Below are 17,157 nucleotides of genomic sequence, written 5' to 3'. Positions count from 1 at the left end.
CTGGAGCAACCCAATATAGAAACTTCATATCCCTGTGCAGGAATTTCTTTGATGTTACAATGATGCAGTGCATTGAATTGTCCCTCAAAAGTAAAAGAATCTTGTAATATTTGGAGTTCTTGGAGGGTCAGCTATTTCACTCTTGTATCCAATAGCACATAACCTGGAGCACCCAGGCTTTCCTTGCTCTGGTTATCATCTAGTGTTTCCTCTGCCTGGTCTCCGCCTAACTGGCTCACAGCAAAGGCACCTTCTTTTCCATCCTTTGAAGCAATTAATTTTGAAATACTGCCCATGAAGTAAATCTGTAGTGGAGAATTTGAAGTGGACCTACCCCAGCAAAATTTGAAGTCTGAGTAGCAGGGAAATAGGAGATGAATAAACAAATCCTTGTGGCTGAAGGGCTGAACCTGTAGCCTGTGCCCTTGAGGCCAAGAAGGCCAATGGAATCCTGGGGTGCACTGGGAAGAGCAGTGCCAGCAGGTCAGGAGTGATCCTGCCCCTCTGCCCAGCCCTGGGAGGCACATCTGCAGTGCTGTGTCCAGTCCTGGGCTCCTCAGCACAGCAGGGACAGGGAGCTCCTGGACTGGGGCCAGTGGAGGCTGCAGAGATGATTCAGGGCCTGGAGCATCTGTGGCAGGGAAAGGCTGAGGGAGCTGGGGCTGTCCAGCCCGGAGAGGAGCCCCAGCTGAGAGGGGCCCTCAGCCCTGGGTGTCCCTGTGTGCAGGGAGGGCTCCGAGCAGGGCCCAGGCTCTGCTCCAGGGCCCAGCAATGGCACCAGAGGAACGGGCAGGGACTGAGGCCAGGAGGTTCCACCTGGGCAGGAGGCAGAACTTCTGTCCTGGGCAGTGACCGAGGACTGAACAGATTGAAGAGAGAGGGTGTGGAGTCTCCTCACTGGGGACATTCCAGAACCATCTGGACACAATCCTGTGCCCTGTGCTGTGGGATGGCCCAGTTGGAGTAGGGAGGGAGGTGGCACTGACCCACTGTGGTCCCTTCAGCCTGAACCATCCTGGGACTCTCTTTTCTCTACTGGGCTGTTGGATGAAAGGGTAGCAGCTCCTCTGTTGTCTGGGTTTTAAAGGCAGCACAGCCATCTGAGCGTTCTGTGCCAGCCCTGAACCCCTCAGCATGTGCTGGGGCTGCTTGTGTGTGTTCATGTCCTGGTTTACAAGGCCTGATCCCAGTGGCTCAAGCAACTGAATTTTGGGAAGCAGCAGTAGAGAAGGGTTTTCCAGGATGCAGCAGTGGGCACGGACACCAAGGTTTTGCCTAAGCACATCTTTTGTGCCTTGCCTTAAGTGACTCCAGAGTCACTTAAGGGTTGAAAGGATTTTGGCTCCAGAGAGCATAAATCTTACTGGAAGTCACCAGGACTTCTGTTCCCAAGCATTAAATGTACGTTTGGACTGAGGTTCATTGCTTGTTTATGAGCTGCTTCTTGACAATCCAGCCAAATTGTCTTGTGAAGCACTGCTTTTAATTCTGGTAAAATTTGGCCTTGCAATGAGTTATTGATATTCCCACATCTAAGTTCCAGAATATTTTTAAGTGGGAAGACCTTTTTGAGATTTAAAGGTCTTATCAAAAGAGGGCTCCTTCATCTCTTAAAGTCCAGGAGATTATAGTGTATCATGTATCAAAATGCAGTGCTCTGTGTTACAGCTCCCACTAACCCCAAAATTGGTGTTTTTTATGCTGCAAATTACTATGCTTGTTCTAAGGAGAAAAATGTACAGCATCAGAAAGAATGCTACCAACATCAGGGAAATGTCAGGAGCAGCTGGGAACCTGGCATTTGTTAGTGCCTTTGTGTTAAAGGCTGACTTTGGATGGGTACCTTATCTCCATTTGTCTGCATTTTCATGAGAGGGCTAATTCTAACCAGTTCCCATCTGTCTTTTATTGTTGAGATTTTTGTTAGGGTGGAGACTGGTATGTACTCACTTATCTTGTAAAGAAGTTGGGCACTTCTACTGTGGGCTGCCAGGTACAATTTGATGTATCTCCTTTGACTTCTGTTTATATATCTTTATGAATGCCCAGCATTCTGCAATTCTAACTTCTCCTTTTTTGCTGCCAACCCAGGAGATTTTTTTTTCCTGATAAAAACTGTAAATTAATTTGTTTTTATTAAAAAAAAATATTTTATTTTACCTTCCAGGAATGACCTATATTGAATTATATATTTTATATAGGTGATGCTGTTTAAACATGTAGAATAGACAATGTGAAAAACACTGAAAAGAAAAAAGAAAAATCATCAGCTTAAAAATGGCAGCTTATATAAAGCCAGCAGTTAGACCTCTGGGGAGGCTGGGGGAGAAGGGGAGACACGGATGCCGGCACATTATTATTATTCTGCTGTTGCACACGGGTCTGAATCAGCTCTGGAAATGCATACATTGTTTCTTACAGAATGTCTCTGGCTCCTAACAACAGGATTGCAACGTGATGTCTCTGCTAAAAACGTGATGACTCACAAATGAGTCAACAGTGAAGGTGTTACAGGAGGCTAACTGCTGTGCTGTCTGCCAGGGCTCCTAGCAGGCAGGAGCAAGGCTAGCCATTCATTTACTACATTTTCTTCTCATAAAGAATTTTAAAAATAATCTAACCTATGGAGTTCTGCTCACGTTACTGCTCTGTGAAAATGCTGGTTTTGTAAGAGCCTCCTAAACTGGGTTAACGTATTGAGATACCACATTGCTCTGGATTTAACAGGCATTTTCAGAACTCTGGCTGCTATTAAATTTAATTTCTGCTGAAATCTGTAGTGCAGCTTAATGTATTCATTCAGGAGCAGGGCATTATCCTTGTCTGTCTCTATGCCAGAAGAGGTGTCTTCACCAATTGGAATTGTAGATTGGGTTTCTGAAAGAAAAGGTATTTTAGGTCTGTCATGTTTTTGGATTGCTTTTTTAGTTGAAATGAAGGCCTCCTGTAAGCAAAACTCCATGTAAATCTCTTGAATTTTAGGTATGATGCCCAGTTGACTTAAATAAGGAAGTTTTGGGATAGTAGCAATTAGTAGCAAATTCTGTTAAGAGCTGTGAAAAGGGTTATCTGCTGAGCTCTAAGTCTCAAGGAGGACAAATCTCATTGGACCTGATTATTTTGTCACTGATTCCAGCATGGGATTTGTCTCTCCTTACATTTGCCTTCCACATGGCAAGCAGTATGATTGTGCTTTTTTTGTCTTTAAGCTTCTTTTTAAATCATGGTGCAGTGTAAATCAGTGGTGGTAGCCCAGGAGTTAAAGACTTTGCTGTGGGCCTGGATCAGTATTTCCCCTTCTCACCAAAATGGAGGTTTCTCTCACCACCCAGGATTCTTTTTATGAATGTTCAGGTTTTGCTTTCCTAGGTGTGTCCCACCCTGGCTGGGCCATGGGGTTTACCCAGTTCCCCTTCCTGGATGTGGTTATTGAGCTTTGCTGCTGCAGAATAAGGATGGGGGCTCACAGCTCTCTGTGCCAGTGCACACTGAGGTTTTCTCAGGTGGAAGGAGCTGACTCTGCTCTTTGTTCCTCTGATACTTACACTGGGTTGTTTGGAAGGGGTGGATCCAACTCCTGCCAGGCAGAAGCAGAATTCAATGTGTGATCTCCTTGGTCCTTGTGAGTGATTTAACCAGTGCACAAGAATGAAGTGGTTGCACCATCCTCACCTTGGGTATGTGTCTGATGTGACTTGTGATGGCCTGTTGCTAGTTTGTTGTAGTTTGGGACAATCAAAACCATATACATTTTCCTTCCAGGAATGTACTATTTGGTAATATTGTTTTACCCACAGTTCTCTATGCTCCTGGCATGTAATCCACCTGGTTTTGTTTGTTTTTTATTAAATCCTGGAAGTGTTTTCCTTGGCTGTCACTGACCATATTGCCAACATCTCTGAAACTGTTCCATTGGCTTTCTCTTCACATTGCTTTAAGTTGAATTTTCTTCTCTCTGCATTTGAGTTCCTTTGCAGTTCTTTTCTTCTTTTCTCTTAATTGAATCCAGTTTTGCTGGCTGCATCTGCTCATATGCCAGTTTCTACCTGAGCAAATGTCATCTTGTTTTCATCTGCTTAGGAATGCAGTACTTCTCCTAAGCTATTGTCTAATTAATTTAAACCAGCCTCGTACTTTCACTTTTTTCCACATCCTCACATGGACTCACCTGCTGATTCAATAATGGCTAGGTTAAGTGCAGATTCTGGTGGCTGCTTACTAAATTTAATTTATCATGAGAGGCTTTCTGTATGCAAGTGTCTGTGCATTCTCTCTCTCCCACACAGGCATGTGCACGTGCACTGGGACATAAAATGAGGCACAAATACACATCCATGTAATGACAGCATTGCTGTCTCTCATGTACCCCTTGTATAAAACTTGTTTCCAGAGCTCTCAGGTTGGGGCTCACTTCTTGGATTTTTTTTCTCATGAGTAGTGCTTAACTCCCATAACCCAGGTTGGGTTGTGAGATTCAGATTCTAAATTAATGCTGTAAGGAGAGTTCTGAGGTTTGTGGAGGAGTTCAGCCTGGAGCTGCTGTACAGCTCTCGTGCAGGTCTGATTTTGCTCACCTAAGCTTGGCATTGCAGTTAACTGTGTTGCAGGCACTGTCTTTCCCCCTGTTGAAGCAGAATTTCTTCTCAGGCTAAAAACCAGATCTTGTTCCAATGTCTGCCAGGTACTAAGCTTAGTACCTGGCAGACACTGATGGGTTGATGGGATTTAGGGCTGGTGAACTTGTTGCTCAGCTGGATCTATACAACTGCTGGGGTCACTGGGGAATGAGCAGGGTTAGCCCCAAACTGCTGGGTGAACTTGTCCACAGAGCTAATGGTTGTGAACTCCTAAAGCACAGGAGACCTGACTTTGCCTCCTGCCAGCTCACCCACTTTATACACTGGTCATGGTGTTCTGTGGTGGGCAATATCCTTTGTCCAGTCTGGGTCAGGTGTCCTGTCCATGTTCCCTCCCAGTATGGTTTAATGTTTTGGTCTGTATTTTACTCAGAGCCCCAGGATAAAAAGAAAACTATACAATTATGAAGTGTCCTGCCTTTTGTATTCCAGTCATTTCAGTTTGGAAATTATAGTGAAGTGGGTAGTTTCTGGGAAACCCTAATTAGATTTCAATGTAAGTTGTGGAAAATATCAAAAAGTTTGGATGCTCTCCTAAACTATCCTGTACTACTCACTCCTTTACAGATCTCTTGAATTTTAAACTGGATTTTCAGTTTTCTGTTTTGTTATGAAGTGTAGGAAGTAGTTTTTCATTTAATATTAGACTCTGACTCACACCTGTTAAGCTCCCAGAAGGATTTTTTTATTGTTTCTATGCCTTTTCAGTTTGTGTCTCATCACGAGTACGTACAACAAAATATGTATGGAAATCACAAAAGCAATTTGCTGTTTTCTCAATCCTTGCATATAGGTTAAATGTTTTGTGCATTTTTCAGTAGTATTTTTGGGCATAAGATACAAGAGGTTGCGGGGACTGTCAGATGAGTTTACTCTTGTGCAAGTCACAGGAGATGGTTGCTCTTTGTCTTAGCAAGCCTTCCTCTCAAACACTTGTGGCAGTACCCTAATGACTAGAGGAGCCTAGGAAAAATGTCTTTCTGTATTTTTTTCTGCTCTCTCCATCCTTGATAGAAGTAATGGGATGGAGAGCTGGCATTTTGTAAGCTTGATAATGAAAAAATTGATGTTTTGGAAGGATTCAAAAAGTGCCTTGAAATGTGTTGATAACTAACCCTTTCTTCCATAATTTCACCCATCCTCGATTTTGTTGTTTAATTTCAATTGGCAATATGGATAATCAAAGCTTTGCCCTTGATTATCCCTTACAGTTTGGTTTAAATCAAGTTACTAATGCAAACCAAGTACAGCCTGGCCTTTTACGTTGTACAGCTCTTCCTTAGTGGTGTATTGTAAATCATTATAATAGCATTTCATGCTTCCAAGGTTGGATTTTTTTCTCTTTTGGCTTTCCTCATTCCTCTTCTCCTCTCCCTCTGTGATGTATTCTGTGTACATGAATGGCCCTGGGCTGCCAGTCTCTTAATTGGTTATCAGTCTTTTGTAAGATATGTAACTCGGCACCCCAGAGGAGCAGCTTTTACTCACACCAGTAATTCTCTTGGTTGCTGTGTGGATAGCTCTGAGCGACTCCATCAAGCCAAGAAATGTTCTCAGGGAAGGTGGCATTTGGAGTCTAGAGGCAAAGCTGTGGAGGTGACTAAAGATATGAGGATGGTGCTGCGGGGTCACAAAATTCCTGTGGGCTCTCAGCAGGTGGTGAGAGGCTGATCCCGCCTTTGCTCAAGGCCTTGCTTGAGTAACTCTGTTCCTCAAAGGGACAACTCCTGCCCTTGCAGGGAGTAAAATCAGACCTGTGTTGGACCCAGCCTTGGTGTGTTATCAGCCTGTGCTGTGATTTGTAATGCAATCCAGCTGGGGCTTTGCCTGCCCCCCTTGCCATGACAAGCCGGTCCTGATGGAGCAGATGTTCTGCCTCCTGCTCTTTGGAGAGTGTCCACAGGACAAGAGGAAATGGCCTCAAGCTGCTCCAGGGGAGGTTCAGGTTGGGCATCAGGAATAATTTCTTCTTGGAAAGGTCTGACAAACATTGGAAGGGGTTGCCCTGGGAGGTGATGGAGTCCTCATCCCTGGGGGTATTCAGGAAACAACTGGACATGGCTCGAGTTTAGTTGACAAGGTGGTGAGTTTAGTGACGAGGTTGTCAAAGGGTGGACTTCATGATCTTGGAGATCTTTTCCAACCTAAATGATTCTGTGATTCTCTGAAAGCGTGCTGCTCTGATTCTGCAATCTGAGAGGAAAAAGCCATCAAACTTACATAAAACAACAATAGATTGAAGCAAATTACTTACTTTTAAAATCCTCTACTTGTTTAAAATAAAAATCTACTTGTCTAAATAAAAATCTAATTTTCATTCATTCTCTTGTTTCAAATGTGGCCCTTTCCAGATCAGCACTGTGTAGTTATATCAGGTGGGAGTGAGGGGTCTGCAGCTACTGCAGATTTTTGAGGTTGTAGGTGTCCAAAAAAGCATATCCAGTGCTGCGATGCCTCTATAGCTTGTGGTCTGCTGTTGTTCTAATGACTGCCTGAGACCCCATGAAGCAAAGTGCATCCTTTGTGCTACTCCAAAGCCAGTCGTGGTAGATTCTTGCTCGAAGGTAAAAAAAAAGAAAAAAAATTCAGATGTATTACTTGTCTGCAAGGTAATTGAAGAATTTCTAATGGGCCCTGATGCAAGCAAATAACCCTTGTGCCTAATCAGCAGAGAGAAGGCGACCTTCCTGCTTCAAAGAAGAAACGCCAGGCAGGGGAGAAGATTATGTATACTTTGGTCTCTGTGCCACATGGAAATGACATCGCATCTCTCTTTGAACTGGATGCCACCACCCTTCAGAGAGCTGATTGCCTGGTTCCAAGGTAAAATAAAAAAAAAAAAGGAAAAGAAAAATGGGCAGAAAATAGTGCTGTATTGACAGGGTTTCTTCCTGGCATTATGCTGGTGAGTAAAGCAGAAAAAAAGCAAACATGAGCAAGTATTATCCTTCTGTTAAAATTTGAGGAGTGTTCATGGATAAATAAGGGATGTATAAAACATGATACTGCTGCTGTGACTGGGTAAAATAATTACAAGGATAAAACAAGTGACACTTAGAGAGAGAGAAAAAATAATGGTCTAAATATTGCACAGATCTGTGCGAGGATAGAATTGAGCTCTGTGCACTGTTTGAAAAAAATGTACTTTTAATAGATTTAACTGAATTGTTCCCAGCAAAATAATGTGTGGGGTGAGCTGGGCTTGTATTTCCCTGACAGATCATGATGCCACTGAGCACATTTGTTATTCAAATGTATTCAGCAAGTGGCTTCTGGGTTTTAATTGTCAATATTTGAGATTTTAGCTGTGTAGCATAGCTGAGATTGGTTAGATAAGTCACACGGTGTTGGTTGTGACTGAATGGGCTTGCAGACACTTGGGGCTGGTTGTTATGAGGGTGGATTTTAAAGCTGGGTACCCACAAATACTGATGTATGTGACTTTGAAGTGTGTTTGCTATGCTGAGTTCTGCCAGATAATTTGCTTACTTGAATACTCAAAAGCCCATCATCGTGAAAGGGAGAGCGTGAATGGAGACCACAGTGAATATATTTCAAAAGTAAAATTCAGAGTTAAAATTGTAATTGATTTCTCAGCTCTGCTTTTTGATAATACCACAGATTATCATATGGAAAGAATTTAGAAGGATCTCATATCTGCTCTTTGTTCACTTGATTTTCATTGAGAACTGGTACTGTAAATGCTTGCTCTGGAACAAGGGTTTGCAGATCATAATGATGAAGCTGTGAAACCACGGTCAGCTTTACTTTCTGGCTTTTGTGCTGTGACAGCTTAAAAGGATTCGTTATTCTGCAGGAAAAAAATAATAAAAGAATTGATTTTATTCATGAAATGTATTTCTGTTCAGATGGGATTTTATAACATCTTCCTTTTAGTTTTTTTTCCTTTAAAGAATATTTTACTCCTAGACTTACATAAATACTTAAACCCTGCATTCTGCATAATCCCAAGATGCTGGCTGTTCTTGTTGCAGCTCTGCTCTGGGTGAGAAAGAAGGAGTCAAGGGAAGGAGTACTGCAGTGTCTTTTAGGTCCACCTCCCCTTTTTATTGCAGTGGCTGGTGTGGCTGCTGCTCTGCAGCCTCATGCCACAGGCAGGTGTTGCAGGGCACCCCACTTGCCCACATGGGTTCAGGACTGATCCATCTCAGCTGCTGTTTGCTCTGTCCCCTGTAGGAACTCCTACGTCCGACTGAGGCACTTGTGCACCAACACTTGGGTCACCAGCACCAGCATCCCCATAGACACTGAGGAAGAGAGGCCTGTGATGTTAAAGGTAAACAAAACCCCAAACTCGTTGCTGATGCTGGCTCACTTCTAACCTATGAAGTGTGCATAATAATTAGGATAAAGGTAAGAGGATTTCTCACCCACTTTAAACCAAAAATTATTGCAGATTGGGACGTGCCAAACCAAAGAGGACAAGGAAGCTTTTGCCATTGTATCAGTTCCTCTCTCTGAGGTCAGAGACTTGGACTTTGCCAATGATGCCAACAAGGTTTTAGCATCAACTGTTAAAAAGCTGGAGAATGGAACAATAACCCAGAATGAAAGGAGGTTAGTGAGTTTTATTTTTTCCCCTGCTAAATTGATGTTTGGTTACTCATGGTAACACAGTCATGGGTAGGTGATATCCACATGGACGGAGACAACTGGGAGAGGACACTTCAGTTCTGAGAGTGCCAGCCTGGGGTTAGATGCCCCCTCTGTTGGAGCATCCTTGCTGTTCCTCAGGCTGGTCTGTGTATCTCCTGTGTAAAAGGGGGGTAAACAGCACTTCCCCTGCTCACTGGCCACATAAATAAATGAGTAGCTCCCTGGGCAAAGGTCTTTGTCTGGATTTCTTTTGATAATCTGCTTCTGAGCTGTAATGTGAGGGTGCATTGCATCTGATTCTCATGTACATGAAAGCAGCACTGCAGGGCTCTGGACTTGTGTGAAGTTTACCACACTGCAAATCTGCAAAAGCCTTGAAGGAGGTCTCAGTGTGACTGAAAAGCTGCTCCATTTGCTTTCTCATTCCTATTTTCCCTGTTCTCTTTTTCTATTTTACATCAATTTGGTGTTTACCCCTTGTATTCATCCCCATATTTTCTGTGGCGCTATTGAGATGTCTGCTCCTCACACCCTCCCCTGAATCAAGGGATTTTGTAGTACATTTGCTGTACATTGTAGCCAGATAAATGCACTGCCAGTGATGCAGTTCACTATTTGTCTTCAGCTGCCTGTGGTTAAACTGAATATAAGACAACATCTCTGGCAGTGTGAATTCATAACTGTAGTACATCATATACAACTTTTTTTTTCTAAAAATGTTGCTTTTTGGTGATGAAACTGAATTTTTGCAGTCAGTTTCCAGTAGAAATTAGACCAGATGATTTAATATCCCAACATGCAGATTTTTAATGCCTGGGTGTTGGGACTCAGCCTTGATAAGCTGTGGGGGGCTATTTCATGATTGAGTCGACGCAGAGAGGGATACGACAGTGTCCAGATGGGACATCTCTGTATGAACCTGTCACTGTCAGTATTGTCAGGTCTTGATGTTGTCAGATTGATGCAACAAACATGTAAAACAATTCAGAGCTGTTTCACAACAGTGCCATTATTTGTTAGTTCTTGTGATTTCCTTTGGAAAAAACCCCAAACCATCTTTTTCCTGTCTTATCACCTTGTGGCATAGAGAAGTAGGAGTCTCTCAGTTTATTCCTTATTGCTCCATCCTACAGCTGCCTTTTCTGCTTTATTTTGTGGGGGTGACACACCCCTTCACTCAGAGGGTTTAATTGAGCAGCCCAGCTCATTTGTGGGTAATGGGAACTTTGTGTCTGGCTCCCACAGGTGACTGAAAATCTCTTGGGAATTTTCCTGCCTCTTTCATAGTTGGCAGATTTGTTAGTTAGGGACTAATGAATAACATTGATCAAATTGAGATGATGCTGAGTTTTTCATATAAAAGATTGCTGGTGCTGTTAAGGGATATTCTTTGAAATCTGTGGACATCTGTGTTTCTCACTGCATGTCTGGCAAGGTGTTAGTAACAAGGAGGCAGGGATGACTTTGTTTTCTTTTTTTTCCATTTATATTCTGTCTTTTTGCATTTTCTGAAGGTGGGAGAGAAGGAATTACTACTGCCTCTGTTGTTTTTAGCACCAGCTTCTGACAAATATTTTGTTTAGCAAAGAGTGAAACAAATGCAGTTTCTTGGGTCAGTATATATAGGAAAACAGTTATATGTGAATATATTTATGAAAAAAATGTATATATGAAACAGTTTCATGGGTCAGTAGGGAAATTAGCTAGTGGCAGAATGTTTTTATTTCTCTGGTGAGTCCATCATCTTGTTTCATGGACCCATGATAAAGCATAAAAATCCTTGCTAGGCTGTGTAAGTTTCTTTTTACTGCTCCTGGGCCTTGAGGCCACCAGGTATAGATTTTGGGTCTCTGAATACTGTGATACTGTGTATCAATCCAGCAGCCTGTATTTTTCTCTTGTTTTCCCTCCGGTTGTTGTTTAATGCCTTGGCAAACAGCCCTGTGATTGATTTAAGCTTCTGCTGAACCAAGGCTTGGAATCCTTAATGTACATGTCAAACTTAACTTTGCAGTGGTGGAAGTTCCATTGTGCCAGGTAAAGCTTAGCATAAATGTGATTCTCATTCTTAATTAATCCTAGCAGGTGTGGAGTGACTGTTTATAGTAATGATTTGTCTCTTCATTCTAGGTTTGTTACCAAGCTACTGGAAGATCTCATTTTCTTTGTTGCTGATGTGCCCAATAACGGGCAAGAAGTTTTGGATGTGATCATTACCAAGCCAAACCGGGAACGACAGAAATTAATGAGGGAGCAAAATATATTGGCTCAGGTATGTCCTACTGTGTTAATAACTTAATTGTATTTGCAAACAGATTGCAGGAGAGAATGATGTGAGAAAAAGTTATTTTTGGGTAAGTTGGCTTATGCCAGGTTGGGTTTGTGTCTCTCTGGATTGGGTAGAAATTACACTACTTGGTCAAAGCTCATCTCTTGGTCCCTAAATCAGAGTCAAGCACAAGGGGTTGCAGAAGGCTCTTAATTTCATGTGATTCTGATAAGATATAAGATCATGTTTGAAAGCAAATTGTTTAGAAAATTTGAGATGAACATGGAATGTTGTCCCAGTCCTGCAAGTGTTCCCCACACAGTGCCCCTGTGGAACTCTGCATGAGGGCAAACTTGCAAGTAAATAAAATTTATGTCCTTTTTGAGAAGTCAACTGAAAGAAATTTTAAAAAAAGGGAAAAGCATGAGACTGGACAGAAGCTAGTGTTGTCCTCCTTTTCCATCATTAAATTATCCAAAGTTAAGACGTAACTAAAACTGTTTAAATTTGGGGATAGTAAAGAAAAAGCACTATCAATCAGGTTGGTGGGAAATGTAAGGCTAACCCCAAATGCATGAAGCTGTGATGTCTCAGATTGTGTTCCCACTTGTATTTAGTCAAGGCTGTTGTGCTGATCCTGTCAGAGCACATTTCCATTGTCTTTGATTTCTGCTGAACTTCCATTATGTAAGTTCAGCAAAAATCTGGGTCTGGTTTTCACTCTCAGTGATTTTGATTTTGAACAGATATTTGGCATCCTCAAAGCTCCTTTTAAGGACAAAGGTGAAGGATCAATGCTGAGACTTGAAGACCTGGGCGACCAGAGATATGCTCCCTACAAATACATGTTAAGATTATGTTACAGAGTTCTAAGACACTCCCAACAGGACTATAGGAAGAACCAGGTCAGTGGTATTAAAGATAATTTTCCTCCTGATTTCTATAATTATATGTCCTGGGTTTGACATGGTGCTCTATCCTTACAAGTGGGATTCTGTGGTAATGGGGAAAGGCCTTTTTTGTGTGTGTATAGCTTAGTAGTGTGTGAATTGAAAGTTCAACAATGAATATCACAAGCTCACTTTGTACTTTTGCAGACTGAGACTGGGGCTCACTGCTTCATTCATGAGCTTTCTGTTATTAAAAATATGTTCTTGGAGCTTGGATTGCAAAGTGGGAAATCTGCAAAGCTGTCTGTTTCTCTTGCTTAAATATTTGTAGAGGGATGGCAGTGAGTCAGAGCAGAGGTTGTTATATCAGGTAGCCTGATTTCCCACTGCTGGAGACTCCCTGTGAGCAGGAGGTATTTCAGAACATGGACTAAAGGGACTGCAGATAAAAGCCTGAACTGCTGTGTGGCCTTCTTTGTTTTCTTTCCAGTGTTTTACAGAAATATTTCTGTCCTGAAGGGAGAGAAAAGGAGGAGGGAAGACTCAGGGAAAAAGCTTCTTAAACACTATAAAAACCTTCCAGTTTTCCTTTTTTTTAAAAGAAAAAAAAAGAGGTTGCCATTTCTTGAATTTTATATATATTTGCATGGATTCATTCCTTTGGTTTATGAAAGAATAAGAAGAGTTAGTCATCCCTAATATAGAATCTTTTTCTCAGGGTACATATATGAGGTATTCAGAAGTTCTTTTGTACAGGCCAGTTCAGAGAGGAAAGTTTTGAGTGTTATTTTGATTGCTAACTAAGCTGGATGCCCCTTGTTTGTAAAAGAGAAAGCACTGCTGCTCAGCAGGTCATCACGGGAATTCTTCCTTTTTTCAGGAGTATATTGCTAAGAACTTCTGCGTCATGCAGTCCCAGATTGGTTATGATATCCTGGCAGAAGACACCATCACAGCTTTGTTGCACAACAACAGAAAACTGCTAGAGAAACACATCACGGCTAAAGAAATAGAGACGTTTGTGAATTTACTCAGGAGAAATCGAGAGCCAAGGTTTGAAGTGGTCCATGTAGCATTTTTGCAGGAGCTGTGAATTGCATGCTATTCATTGCTTTGATGTCTCTTTCTCCCTGTTTTGACCTGGCAAATGAAAAGCCCACCTGTACAGGAAATATCAGAACTACCTGTACTTCTTGGAATTTAACCATATCCACATTTTAAAACTAGAGGTTACTGAAAAGAGGGCTTATACTTTACAGGACAACCTTGAAAATTTGGTCTCAGTTCTGACTGGGGCAAAGAGAAATTAAGAAAAAGTTTAATTTCTCCCAGTTCTGCAGCTCCTCTGTGAAACTGCCACTTGTGTTGGTTCCCCTGCTAATAATCCTGGTGCAAGTTATACACACATGTCAATTTTTCTAAGCTTTTATTAATATCAGTTTTCCTGCAGATTCTGATTCCAGGTCAGACCTGAAAAGGGCATAGAACAGTGAAGATCCCATAAACTTGTGTCCTAGACTGGATTTTGTTCCAAATTAAAATTTCTGGCCTTGAACTTCACTCAGCTGATTTTTTTTTTTTTTAACAAGCTTCAAGTCAGAATATAAAAGAATTGGATTTCTTTATTTTTAAATGGAAAAATCTCTTTATGATTGGATTTTCAGTTGTAAAATGAGCAAAGTAATACAAGTATGAGAAATGAATGTACTGAAGGCCAAATATTGTCCTCTGTAATTGGGAATACCATTTTCCAGGTAGCCTTTAAGGATATTGCTCAAGGCCTTGGTGCTTCACTGCCTCAATTATTTTCTATATGCCTCTTTGGCCTCACTCTGTAATCTCATTGCCTCTCTCCTGCTCAGCTGTGTTTGGTTTGGTCAAAATGAAGAGGAAATCACAGGATCAGCTCTGTCTCTGAAGGGTCTGTGTTTATTGAAAATCGCACATTGCATTTTCTTGTGGTGGAGGATGTAATGGAATTTGTGCCATAACCACATCATGCAACTGCTGTGTATTCACTTCTTTGAGGAGTTCAGGAGCAATAAGTGTTTCAAAATTGCTCCTTGCCAGAATGGTGTAATCTGAACAGTAAAGACTTGATCTTTATACTGATTTTTATGGAGAGTCTTGTAGATTTTTGCAGCACTGTTGGGGTGAGTGAGAATTGTGGCATTCTGCTCTAAAACACATGAGCTGCAAAATAAAAACCTTCCTGAGTTTTGGCTCCAACCAGGTGACTTCCCAGAATTCCATGTAATTGTATGCAGTTTGCTTAATTTTATCTTTGTGACTGCTATGCACTTTTAATTACCAGTTGCCACAAAGCTTCATTTCAGTTATGTGGGTGGATTTTTTCCTAAGTCTACCCTAAAAATGCTGTCTGTACTCACCCACTACAGTTCCCAGACTTTAGTGAGGATTGTGGTCTGTGCTTAGAGGTTCAAACTGTTGGATCCTTGGATGGCTGATAGGAGATGGTCAGAGTTTGTACGTAGATTTCTAAGGAAGTGGAATACATGATCTGTGTGTGGGCTCATTCACATCTGCTCCCCTACCAGCTCTTGAGCACCTTGCTCAGTTTTAGCCACATTTGCTAGAGGAGTGGTGGGCTCAGAGATACTTAGTTCCTATAATGGAAAGTGGAAACTACATAGAAGGAAGAGGCCCTTTTTGTACTGCAGCGTGTCAAAGGCTGAAAAATGGATTACTGTTACTACACACACAGGAATCCCTGAAAAGAGACAAACCCACGTACCTAATGAATGTCCCAGCTGTGAGGAAAGCCTCAGCCTGAACCTTGTTAAACATCAGAAGACCTAAATTTGAGAGACAAATTAATAGGAAGAGGATTTCTCTGCAAAGCTTTGTTCTTTCTGCTTTAAATGGAATGACCTCTTTGAATGCAGATTCCTATCTGCAGGTCCTGACAGATCTGCACTCTTCTCTGGTAGCCCCAGCATTCCCTGGCAGTGTTCAAGGCCAGGTTGGATGAGGCTTGGAGTAACCTGATCTAGTGGAAGGTGTTGTGAGTTGCAAGAGTACGAATTGGCAGAGATCATATGTTGATAAATATCATGATAGAGAGTCCCTGTAGTCTCCCCATCCTCTAGTGCTGAGTGCTAGATTTCTACTGCAGTTCCCCAGTAGTAGTTTAAGTCTCATGTTCTGCTGCATCTGTGGTTTTTTGACTGCAGATTCTTGGATTATCTGTCAGACCTGTGTGTATCTAACACCACAGCAATACCAGTAACTCAGGAACTCATCTGCAAGTTTATGCTGAGCCCAGGGAATGCTGACATTCTCATCCAGACCAAGTGAGTATCTGTAATCAGAACATGCCACCTTTTTGTTGTTTGCTCTCTTAAATTCCCAGCACTTTGCTCGTGGCTCCATTGCGAGTGGTTTGTGTTTGCAGGCTGGTTTCAACCCAAATGGACAATCCCCTGGAATGCCCAGTCATCTCAGATGACATTGATGAAGAGGAGGTGTGGCTTTACTGGATCGACAGCAACAAGGAGCCTCACGGCAAAGCCATCAGGCATCTGGCTCAGGAGGCAAAGGAGGGCACAAAAGCTGATTTAGAAGTTCTTACCTACTACAGGTAAAACTGCTTGTTCAAGGGGAAGGAAATGTAAACTCTCTGAAGAGCCCCAGTGCTGCTCTTATCCAGTTCATTTGGCAATATCAAAAAAGGAAACCAGAGTCGTGAAAGAAAAATACCACAAAATCAGTTTCATGCCAGAAACTGAGACTAAGAGTTCATTTCAAGTTTTTGTTGTGGGAGTTATTGCAGTCTCTGCTGCATACTCCAGGCCAATCTTGAGTTTCCTTTGCTCATCGCATCTCTTTGTGTGTCTTTTATTTTGCCTCTAACCTTTTATTTATTGAGCTTTAATTTTAGGTTGTGCTGCCCTGGAAGCAAGGCATGATCTGATAAGCAAGTGTCCTGAGTGTCTTGAGGATTAGAAAAGAAATGGGATCGTGGAATAATGTTTTACAAAATTGAAGCAACAATTGAACAAATAATTTTAATGTCAAGTTGCTCCCTTACGTAACAAAATCACTCTTGTTATTTTTTAGGATTTATATCAGAAAGGCTCGCAACAGGCTTGTAACACGAGATTCCGAGGTGTGTTCTTTCATTTCCAACCCATTTCCTTGAATACCACATTATTATCTTTTTCTTTTTGAAGGTACCAACTGAACCTCTTTGCAAGAATGTGCTTGGACCGCCAGTATCTCGCCATCAACCAGATTTCTGCCCAGCTGTCAGTGGACTTGATCCTCAGGTGTATGTCTGATGAGAGCCTCCCCTATGACCTGCGGGCTTCCTTTTGCCGCCTGATGCTGCACATGCACGTGGACAGAGATCCCCAGGAGTCTGTGGTGCCTGTCAAGTACGCCAGATTGTGGACTGAAATTCCTACCAAGATCACCATTCATGAGTGAGTTGAAAGTGCTTCAAACTAAAGTACAAAAACTCTTTGTAGGGTTAGTCTCAGAGCAAAATGGTTGTAGATGTCCAGAGTCCACAAAACATGTGTGTGAAAAGGCAGTTTGTTGCAGAGCATGAACTATTAATTATTGTTATCCTTGGAAACTTCAATGGGCAGCTTTCAGTCATTAAATATTTAAATTTTATTTTTCACTATATTCTTTTATTGGACAAGCTGGGGAAGATGGAATGGCCTTTCCTCAGACCAGCTGCACTCCAAGTAATCCCCTTGTGTCTCACAGGACAGGT

The 17,157-nt window shown here is 42.0% G+C and overlaps 1 protein-coding gene across 7 annotated transcripts in view; it reads left to right on the top strand.

The window, feature by feature from the left end:
- ITPR2 (inositol 1,4,5-trisphosphate receptor type 2) overlaps positions 1–17,157 on the top strand; it is a 244,366-nt gene that overhangs the window by 58,629 nt on the left and 168,580 nt on the right. For 6 of the 7 annotated variants that reach the window (XM_064701183.1, XM_064701196.1, XM_064701172.1 and 3 more), the window contains 9 exons: positions 7,306–7,460; positions 8,835–8,934; positions 9,055–9,215; positions 11,385–11,526; positions 12,270–12,428; positions 13,294–13,466; positions 15,608–15,727; positions 15,829–16,014; positions 16,607–16,858. In XM_064701183.1, the coding sequence (XP_064557253.1) occupies positions 7,306–7,460; positions 8,835–8,934; positions 9,055–9,215; positions 11,385–11,526; positions 12,270–12,428; positions 13,294–13,466; positions 15,608–15,727; positions 15,829–16,014; positions 16,607–16,858 (1,448 nt within the window). The remainder of the gene's footprint in view (positions 1–7,305; positions 7,461–8,834; positions 8,935–9,054; positions 9,216–11,384; positions 11,527–12,269; positions 12,429–13,293; positions 13,467–15,607; positions 15,728–15,828; positions 16,015–16,606; positions 16,859–17,157) is intronic. The other variant, XM_064701180.1, reaches the window with a different exon arrangement.

Source organism: Zonotrichia leucophrys, chromosome 1A, assembly GCF_028769735.1.
Source record: "Zonotrichia leucophrys gambelii isolate GWCS_2022_RI chromosome 1A, RI_Zleu_2.0, whole genome shotgun sequence".
In the NCBI taxonomy this organism is placed as follows: domain Eukaryota; kingdom Metazoa; phylum Chordata; class Aves; order Passeriformes; family Passerellidae; genus Zonotrichia; species Zonotrichia leucophrys.
The sequence above is the reverse complement of the archived record's forward strand: the minus strand, read 5'-3'. Positions and strand labels throughout refer to the sequence as shown.